A 10,518-nucleotide genomic window follows, 5' to 3' on the forward strand; every position below is an offset into this window, starting at 1 on the left:
ATTATCTGAACAGCAATAGATTGGGAGAAGGGGAAGTGCAACGAGACCTGGGTGTCCTTGTGCACCAGTCGCTGTAGGTAAGCATGCAGGTGCAGCAGGCGGTTAAGAAGGCATAGCGAGAGGATTTGAGGAGAGGAACAAGGATGTCTTGCTGCAGTTGTACAGGGCCTTGGTGAGACCACACCTTGAGTATTGTGTGCAGTTTTGGTCGCCTTATTTGAAGAAAGATGTTCTTGCCATGGAGGAAGTGCAGCGAAGATTCACCAGGCTGATGCCTGGGATGGCAGGAATGACGTATGAGGAGAGATTGGGTCGATTGGGCTTATATTCGCTGGAGTTTAGAAGAATGAGAGGGGATCTCATTGAAACGTCTAAAATTCTAACAGGACTAGACAGACTAGATGCAGGAAGGATGTTCCCAATGGCGGGGGAGTCCAGAACCAGGGGTCACAGTCTAAGGATAAGGGGTAAGCCATTTAGGACAGAGATGAGGAGGAATTTCTTCACCCAGAGAGTGGTGAACCTGTGGAATTCTCTACCACAGAAGGCAGTTGAGGCCAATTCATTAAATATATTCAAGAAGGAGTTGGATATATTTCTTAAGGCTAAAGGGATCAAGGGATATGGGGAGAAAGCAGGGACAGGGTACTGAATTTTGATGATCAGCCATGATCTCATTGAATGGCGGAGCAGGCTCGAGGGGCCGAATGGCCTACTCCTGCTCCTATTTCTTACGTTCTTAAGAGCAGGGGGAGTTCTCCCCGGTGTCCTGGGCCCTATAGTTATCCCTCAACCGACGTCACTAAAACAGATGATCCGGTCATTATCACATTGCTATGAAGATTGTGGGAGCTTGCTGTACGCAAATTGGCTGGCACGTTTCCTACATTACAACAGTGACCACACTTCAATACTCCCGAGGATGGCGACTTAGAAACATAACATAGAAGATAGGAGCAGGAGTAGGCCATTCGGCCCCTCGAGCCTGCTCCGCCATTCAATGAGATCATGGCTGATCATCCAAATTCAGTACCCTGTCCCTGCTTTCTCCCCATATCCCTTGATCCCTTTAGCCTTAAGAAATATATCCAACTCCTTCTTGAATATATTTAATGAATTGGCCTCTACTGCCTTATGTGGTCGAGAATTCCACAGGTTCACCACTCTCTGGGTGAAGAAATTCCTCCTCATCTCTGTCCTAAATGGCTTACCCCTTTATCCTTAGACTGTGACCCCTTTATCCTTAGACTGTGACCCCTGGTTCTGGACTCCCCGACCATCGGGAACATCCTTCCTGCATCTAGTCTGTCCAGTCCTGTCAGAATTTTATAAGTTTCAATGAGATCCCCTCTCATTCTTCTAAACCCTTGAGTTGAATTGGTGGATGCGGGCTGCGGTTTGAAAGCTCGAGGCACCTGTATAACCCAACTTAATCTCTGTTTTGTTTTGTGTGTGTGGTTGCAGGATGCAAGATTAAGGCCCTGAGGGCGAAGACCAACACCTACATCAAGACCCCGGTGCGAGGGGAGGAGCCCGTTTTCGTGGTGACGGGCAGGCGGGAGGACGTGGCCATGGCCAGGCGGGAGATCATCTCGGCGGCTGAGCACTTCTCCCTGATCCGGGCCTCGCGCAACAAGGACGGCGCCGTCAACGGCACGGTGCCCATCCCGCCCAACCTGCCGGGCCAGACCACCATCCAGGTGCGGGTGCCCTACCGGGTAGTGGGGCTGGTGGTGGGGCCCAAGGGGGCCACCATCAAGCGGATCCAGCAGCAGACCCACACCTACATCGTGACGCCCAGCCGCGACAAGGAGCCGGTCTTCGAGGTGACGGGCATGCCCGCCAACGTCGACCGGGCCCGCGAGGAGATCGAGGCCCACATCGCCATGCGGACGGGCGGGATCGTGGACCTCAACGACGAGAATGACTTCCACTGCAACGGCATGGACTCGGGCTTCAACGGCCGGCACCACAAGATCTGGAGCAAGTCGGCCCTGGCCTCCGGCCGCAAGCCGCTCTCCAGCTTCCGCAGCAACGGCTCGGCCGCCACGGACTACTTCTACGGCAACGTCAAGCTGGCGGAGCACCACGGCCCCTTCAGCAACGGCGTGGTCTACGGCGAGCCCTACTCCGCCTTCGGCGCCGACGGGCGGGAGCTGTCGACCGGCGGCATGGAGCCGGCGGGCCACCTGTGGACTCACCAGGATCTGGCCGGCCAGGCGGTGGGCGCCCTGGCCTCTCCCGCCCAGCGCCGCGCCAGCAGCGCCGGCGGCATCCCGCCCATCCCCCACCTGTCGCCCACCCTCCCGGACGGCGGCAGCGGCGGAGGGGGCATCATCCCGGTGCATTCCATCGCCCGGCGGGTGCACAGCGACCCGCTGCAGGCCAACCCGCGGGGTGCCAACCCCCCGCCCAGCGGCAGCACCTCCCCGGCCGGCGGGTGTGCGGGCGCGCCGGCCGCCGCCCGCCACATGAGCACCCGCGAGTGCCAGGTCTGCTTCGAGAGCGAGGTCACTGCTGCGCTGGTGCCGTGCGGGCACAACCTCTTCTGCATGGAGTGCGCCAATCGCATCTGCCAGAGGAACAACCCCCATTGTCCAGCCTGCCTCACCACCGTCACTCAAGCCATCAGAATATTTTCCTGATCCCTTCTCTACCCATTCCCCGGAATTCCGGTTTTTTTTGTTGTTTTTTTTGTTTTTTCTTACTGTCGACCGAATCGGACAAGGGAGCAAACTAGTCGGAGGTTTTAACTTGAGACCTGGTTTGAATCAGTAACGGCCCTCTCCACCACACCCACCCACCCACCCACCCTCCCAACCCCCCCCCCCCATCTCTTTCCCCCACCCACCCCCCCCCCCCCCCCGAGCAAGTCTTCTGCTACATCTCCGAGCCTGACAAGTCTCGTCTCGTCTCGTCTCCTCCGCTTGGCCCTCGTGTAGCCAAGGCCTCGAAGCGGATGGGCGCGAGACAAGAACAGAGCGTCGCAAGCCAAGACTTTTAACGGGCGCCCAGGGAGTCGGTCAGCCGGTCGTCCGGCTTGCGAGCAAGAAGGCGGGAGATCATTTTCTGGTCTGATGCATTCAGCAAGAGGCCCTGACACGTTGGGCTTTTCTTTTTTTTTGTTTGTTTGGGACGTGACGAGCCAATTTTGGGGGCAGAAGGAGAGATGAGACCTCGCGATCCCAACGCTACCGTCTGCTCATAAAGGAGAGGGGGACTGGCCTGGGCCATTCTGCCACCTTTGGATCCTGGATGGTCATTGTGATGGAACTCTCAACGTCATGCCCCCCATCCTCCCCCCTCATGCTAGCTCCAATTGTGGAGGTTCTGGGCTTTATCCTGATGTCACGAATCAATACGTTTTAACGAGGGTGTTGAATTTCTTTATGCTTATTGCTGTGTTGGATCGGCCGTTGTTCAACGCCCAGCGAGCGGCAGCGGACCCTTGGAATTCTGTTACATGCATCACACTGGTGGACAATGGGACATCGGAGATCGGCATAGCAACCAGAGAACTCCGAACCACACTTATTTTTTTGATTTCCCTTTTTGTATTCATTGATGTCCCGGAAGATATGGTGATGAGATGTTGTGTCGTATTTAAGTCTAATTGACGAGACTAACGAGTATGTTTCTAGATTCCTTTGATCATGTGCTGTGTTTACTGCTGCTGAACGGCCGATCGTGTTTTCATTGTCAACGATCTCTCTCTTCCTTTCCCCCTCTCTACCCTCCCCATTTTTCTCTTTCTGTCTCTCTTTTTCTCCCTACCTCTTCCTTTCCCTCGCTGTCTCCTCCCTTTTTTCCATCTCTCTCTCCCTCTCCCCCCTTCTGTCTCTCTCTCCCTTTTTTCCATCTCTCTCGCTCCCTCTCCCCCCTTCTGTCTCTCTCTCGCCCTCCTTTTTTCCATCTCTCTCTCACTCTCCCCCTTCTGTCTCTCTCTCTCTCCCTCCCCCCTTATTTTCTCTACACTGTCCCAGAATGTACCCCAGCACCAACCTCCGAGTGCCCCAACCCCTCCTTCCTCTTTCTTTTCCCCCCTCCCTTTGCTCCCTCGCAACCAGTTCTCTCTCCCTCTCTCTTGTCCCGATTCCACCTCTTGATTTTTCTCCTCTCACCTTTTCTTGTGCCTCTCTATCTCTCTCTCTCTCCGCCTCTCTTGCCGAGGTCCTCGACAGTTCTGCAACAAATCCTAGGTAGGGTTGAGTGTAATGTGACGACGGGGTAGATTAGTGGCATGTTTAATGAACCTTGCAACTGGTCAGACGGTGCCATTTGAACTTTGGTCTGAGGGAAGTAATGAACACTGGTGAGGGGACAGTGGGGAATGAGGTGCACCCAGGAGACCACAAAGGCTAGAAGGCCATACTGATTCTACCTGTACGCTGCCGAATCATTTCATTTTAAAAGTTGGATGAAGTTGCCAATATTCTCTCTCTTCTTCCCCCCCCCCCCCCCCCCCACCCCCACCCAATCCCTTCCATCCACGAGATGGAATCTCCCAATAATTGGGATCAGGCTACACAGACACTGAAGTGGTGCAGCAGAATAGACAAGGTCACATTAATGGGCCTGCACTAAATATAAAAGGTTCCTTGGAAAGATTGTATTTATGCTCGATAAAACACAGCAGAGAGTGGGGCGGGACGCAGAGAATCACACAGCACAGAAGGAGGCCGTTCAACCCATCGTTCCTGTGCCGGCTCTTGCAAGAAGCCATCCAATTAGTCCCACCCGCTCTTGGAATTATTTCCACCTCCACTGTCCCCCATTAGCAGTTGAGCCAGACTTGGGCACCCAAGGATCCTGTCCTGTTGACAGGAGGGAGGCGGGATTGCCGTGACACTCCCCTCCTTTGGATTCCTTGACCGGCTGACGAGATTTGGGGCTCATTCCTCCCCCCATTTTGGGCGTGAATTGAGCATTGGGCGCCATGTGTCAGTTCGAGAGAGGGGCCTGCTGTACCCGCGCAGTACAGGGTGTGATAAAAGTGCACGTGATAGCTTCAGGGGTTCAGTTGGGTAGTTGGAACCCTTGGCATTCTTGGTGCTAATGTTTGTACAGGAAACTTTTTTTCATCCGGCACCGACGGGACCGACGTGGTGCCGGTTCATCAAAAATTCCGGATAACCGAAAGCTATAGTAAAAGATATGGAGAGCTGAGCGCGCCGTATAAAGCAACAAACCCTGTTGCTTAGCAACAGGTGCAGAACAATGGCCACAAGTTCCAAGCGTCTCTGTAGCTTAGCAACAGCTGCAGCCACACCCTTGCACAGCAACAGATCGAGGAAGGCAAGTACAATATGAAGTAAAACTTACCTGAACCTACTCCTGAATTTTGCCGGTTAACCGAGATTTCCGGTTATTTAGGTGCCGGTAAATCGAAAGTTTCCTGTAGTACTAAGTGCGAGCTGGTGATGTGCAACGGTTGTTTATTTAGCAGTATTGCTGACTTTTTAATCAATGAGTTTACCGAACAAACAATTGAGGGGGTTCCCGAATCCCCACATGGCCAATCAATGGGGGGGGGGGTGGGTAGGGTTTAATAAATATTCAGCTCGTGGTCCAACACGAAGCTGGGAAGAATTTGCATTCACCCAACGTCCGTCTTGTTCTCAGGATGTCCCCAAGTGCTTCACAGCCAATGAAACACTTTTGAAGTGTCGTCACAGTTTTAATGCAGGAAACGTGGCCCCCAGTTTACGCACAGCAAGCTCCCACAGGCGGTACATGAGCCGATCATCTGATTTAGTGAGTGTGTTCCAGGGGGAGGAATGTTGGCTAGTACACCGGCAGTACTCCCCTGCTCCTCTTCCAATAGCGGCCGCGGGATCTTTTACGTCCACCCGAGAGGGCAGACGGGGCCTCGGCTTAACGTCTCCTCCGAAAGACGGCACCTCTGACAGTGCAGCGCTCCCTCAGTACTGCCCCTCCGACAGTGCAGTGCTCCCTCCGTACTGCACTGGGAGCATCGGCCTGGATTACATCTCTGGAGTGGGACTCGAACCCCTGACCATCTGAGTCAGCTCCCCTTTAACAGGGAGTGTTTGGGACAGTGTAGAGGGAGCTTTACTCTGTATCTAACCCGTGCTGTACCTGCCCTGGGAGTGTTTGATGGGACAGTGTAGAGGGAGCTTTACTCTGTATCTGACCCATGCTGTACCTGCCCTGGGAGTTTTTGATGGAACAGTGTAGAGGGAGCTTTACTCTATCTAACCCGTGCTGTACCTGCCCTGGGAGTGTTTGATGGGACAGTGTAGAGGGAGCTTTACTCTGTATCTAACCCGTGCTGTACCTGCCCTGGGAGTGTTTGATGGGACAGTGTAGAGGGAGCTTTACTCTGTATCTAACCCGCGCTGTACCTGCCCTGGGAGTGTTTGATGGGACAGTGTAGAGGGAGCTTTACTCTGTATCTAACCCGTGCTGTACCTGCCCTGGGAGTGTTTGATGGGACAGTGTAGAGGGAGCTTTACTCTGTATCTAACCCGTGCTGTACCTGCCCTGGGAGTGTTTGATGGGACAGTGTAGAGGGAGCTTTACTCTGTATCTAACCTGTGCTGTACCTGCCCTGGGAGTGTTGGATGCCTGAAATCCCTTTCAATGAGCACTAGAATGTCTCAACCGCCCCCGAACTTTCCCAAACATCTTTTGAACTCAAAATCCCACAGCAGAAAGCTCATGCCTCTCTCTAAGTCTTGATGCTTGACAGCGCAGAAGATAATTAAGGCTCCTCATTGAAGCATATAAGATTCTGATTGACAGGGTAGATGCAGGGAGGATGTTTCCCCCTGGCTGGAGAGTCTAGAACCAGGGGTCACAGTCTCAGGATAAGGGGTCGGCCATTTAGGACTGAGATGAGGAGGAATTTCTTCACTCAGAGGGCGGTGAATCTTTGGAATTCTCTGCCCCAGAGGGCTGTGGAGGCTCAGTCGTTGAGTGCTGAGAGCGAGAGATTTTTGGATTCGAGGGGAATCAAGGGATATGGGGATCGGACGGGAAAGTGGAGTTGAGGTCGATGATCGGCCATGAGCTTATTGAATGGCGGAGTAGGCTCCAGGGGCCGAATGGCCGACTCCTGCTCCTAATTCTCATGTTCTTAGGAGACTGAGAACGTGTACCAGGCCTCGGGCCTGCCGGATAGGTCCCAGACATGCTCTCTTCTCCCCAAACACAAGAGAGCCCACAGCCAGCCGGAACGGTTCCGTGCTGGAAAACTCTGGCGAAGGTGCCATTGGTCGAGGGCTCCCGGCTTAGTTGAGCGCGCTTAGGACCACCTGCCAGTCTGTGAATCTGGCAGGGTATTCCTCGCAGGAGTCATTGCATGATTCACTTCCTATTGAGTAGTTTTCTAAAGGAAAAGTGGGATTCGAATGTCGGCGCCCAATACGAAGGACGGGGCTACGCTCTAGACACATCATTACTACGCCCTATCGCAGCCACTCCCCCCTCATTGTGTTCAGCGCTATTTTTTGTAATTTGAACTAGTTTCGTCCTTTATCTATTTCTTTCTCTTTTTGTCTTTCCATCTCTCTCTTTCTCAATTTCTTTCTCTCTGCCTCTCAATCTCTCTCTCTCAATCAATCTCTCTCTCTCTCAATCTCTCTCTCTCAATCTCTCTCTCAATCTCAATCTCTCTCAATCTATCTCTCTCAATCTCTCTCAATCTCTCTCTCTCTCTCAATCTCTCTCAATCAATCTCTCTTTTTTTTCTCTCAATCTCTCCTTTCTCTCTCTCTCTCACATGGGAAGGAGGGAGTGGGTGGCCACTTTGGCCACAATCAATTTTACCAACCAGGGCCCACCGTGTCAGCAGTATTCAACCTGGAGAGGCCTCGTATTTTAAGATGACTGTTCATTAATGTACGTTTCCCATTATATTTTGTATTCCGAAATGTAGCTCATTTTATATACCTTCTAAAAAGAAAATTTAAGGGGATCTGCTCAACAAAATTAAACCTGCTGACAGAAACATTTGTAATAAGACCGTAATTATGTTGACAGACTTTTTAGTTGATTCTAGTTCGGTAAATATTTTAATACCATATGTTAAATGTATTTGTAGGTGAATTATTTCATTAAAAATACTTTATGGAGCAAAGTTTTAACAAAAAAAAACGCAAAAAAAAGTATATTTTATTTTTTAACCGAGCCAATGTCAAAGTTCAAATACTGATATTTGCAAAAAACAAAATTTTAAAAAATCGAGAGTTTTATTTTTGTGACTGTTTAAAACATTTTACGTACAAAATTGTCTAATTAAGTTCTGATGGGTTTTCTTTTTTGCTCTGTGATAATGTGTTTTTTTTTCTCCGTTCTTTCTGTTTTCTCCGATGTTTTGCTGTTATTATGTGCTTGGGCGAGGCGGGGGGGGGGGGGTCACTACAAGAAGGGGACGGGGAGGGGGTAAAAGTCGGGGTCGTCTGGCGTGCGAGCGAGGCAGACGCGCGTCGCTCCTCCTTCTCCCCCGTTTTTAGCATTCTGCAAATTTCTTTAATTGCTCTTCACGCCCCGGGGGGTGGGGGGCGCAGCAGGAGCGCTTCCGTAGCGTGATCCCCCCCCCCCCCTCCCCGAGACACTGGCAGTACCCCTAGAAGTCCCCTCCGGTGCGGAGGGCTCGCGGCAGGCACCTCCAACACCGGACATTGCCGCTCCAAAGTCCGGACTTTGGAGCGGCAATGTCGGTGTTGGGGTGCTGCGCGAGACTCGACGGAGGGGACTTTAGGGGTACTGCCAGTGTTCGGGGGAGGGGGGGGGGGGAGAGACCTGACGGAGCATACTTTAGGGGCAATTCCCGCGTTGGGGCACCCCTCGCTGTGCAAAATTTGCAGAGGTGACGGCGAGATTGGGGAGGGCGGTGTATTTTTTTTTCTAGCGTTCGTACCTGATGCGACCCGTGAGCCGGTTAATTGTTTATAAATTCGTTTTTTTTTTAAAACGGAGCGAGTGTGAGCAAGGGGTAGACTGGCACCGCCTCGCGACAGGGGCACCCCCCCGAAAAGGGCACGGGATTCTTAGAGGTGGGGGCTGCCGATTTAATACAAGCTGTTGAACCATTAATGAGGGCTACACCCCCGTTTCCCCACAGGGCCAGTCCTCCCTCCCCAGGCGCAAGGAGCCACAGGGCCCGTTTTATATCGCACGGGTGGTCGCCGTCAGAGAGCAGTGGTCCCAGTGCGAGGCCCTGCCCCCCCCCCCCCGTCTCCCTAACCCCTCCCACTGACCCCACCCTTTGTTTTATTTGTCTCCGTGTCCGATGTCGGGGGGGGGGGGGGGTGGTAGCTGCCCTGCGGATTAAGTTAGGAGCTGAAGGCAGTGCGCGCCCCCCCCCACCGCGGCTGAACCCAACCCGCCACCTGCGGGCACGCTGCGTGAAACAGGCATCCGACCCGCCAGGCAGCCTTTGGTTGAAATGGGTCAGTTGGGGGGGGGGGGGGTGCGAGGTGACCGCTGCCCACCTCCCACCCTGTTACCCCACCGGTGGCGGCCCTGTGCCGCCGATCCAGCCTGTCCACCTGCACCGTCGGTTGCTGCCGCCCCCTCATTCAACCCCTCTTCAATTCACTCCCCCTCTTTCATTCTCGCTCTCATTCAGCCCCTCTTTCATTCTCTCCCTCCCCTTCTCTTTCTAACCCCCTCTCTCATTCTCTCTTCCCCTTCATTCACTCCCCTTTCCCCCTCTCTCATTCTCTCCCCCTTTCCCTCTCTCATTCTCTCCCCCTTTCCCCCTCTCTCATTCTCTCCCCCTTTCCCCCTCTCTCATTCTCTCCCCCTTTCCCCCTCTCTCATTCTCTCCCCCTTTCCCCCTCTCTCATTCTCTCCCCCTTTCCCCCTCTCTCATTCTCTCCCCCTTTCCCCCTCTCTCATTCTCGCCCCCTTTCCCCCTCTCTCATTCTCTCCCCCTTTTCCCCCTCTCTCATTCTCTCCCCCTTTCTCATTCTCTCCCCCTTTCTCTCGTTCTCAGTCTCTCCCTCTTTCATTTTCTCTCTCTCTCCCCTCCACCGCTGACTATTTTTATCAGCGCCACATCCACCCAAAACTGGCACCAAAATGAAGGACGGGGACCGAGAGTCTGGTTTGCCAAGCCATGCTCGAAGGAGCGGGGTGCTGGCCCAGGGCTAACGGGTGAGCCTGGCGCGCGATCCATTCCGAAAACCAATCCATTCACCTTTGGAAGCGAAATGAAGATCCAGGCACTTCTGGGGAGGGAGATTTCAAGATTCAAGCGCTTTTTTTCCACACATTTTTTCCAGTGCGCGACCGACTGACTGACTGACTGACACGCACGTGTGTTATTAATCGGCACTGAGGCACGGGTGGACCGTTAATGTAGAATATAAGTGTAAAAAAAAATTAATGAACGAAATGGTGAGGGTGGGGGGCGGGTACAGGGAGGGGGGGGGTTTCCTCTGAGCGCAGTGGTGCTACTGGGGTTGTGAAGGGCTAGCGGTTTCCCACGATGTCAGATCGCCCCTCTCCCTTGCCCTGCCGTTCCGAAGTTGACACGCGTACTGTACA

At 53.2% G+C, this 10,518-nt stretch overlaps 1 protein-coding gene across 1 annotated transcript in view; it reads left to right on the forward strand.

Annotated features, from left to right (window-relative positions):
- The window catches only part of LOC147086602 (RNA-binding protein MEX3B-like), a 29,714-nt gene extending 23,268 nt beyond the window's left edge, over positions 1–6,446 (forward strand). Inside the window, exon 2 of the mRNA XM_085978739.1 lies at positions 1,465–6,446. Within this exon, the coding sequence (XP_085834865.1) occupies positions 1,465–2,645 (1,181 nt within the window). The 3' untranslated portion in view covers positions 2,646–6,446. The remainder of the gene's footprint in view (positions 1–1,464) is intronic.
- Positions 6,447–10,518: the final 4,072 nt, after the last annotated feature.

This window comes from Somniosus microcephalus, unplaced genomic scaffold (assembly GCF_052327205.1).
Source record: "Somniosus microcephalus isolate GS21.2 unplaced genomic scaffold, FLI_Smic_1.0 unresolved_chr7, whole genome shotgun sequence".
Lineage (NCBI taxonomy): Eukaryota > Metazoa > Chordata > Chondrichthyes > Squaliformes > Somniosidae > Somniosus > Somniosus microcephalus.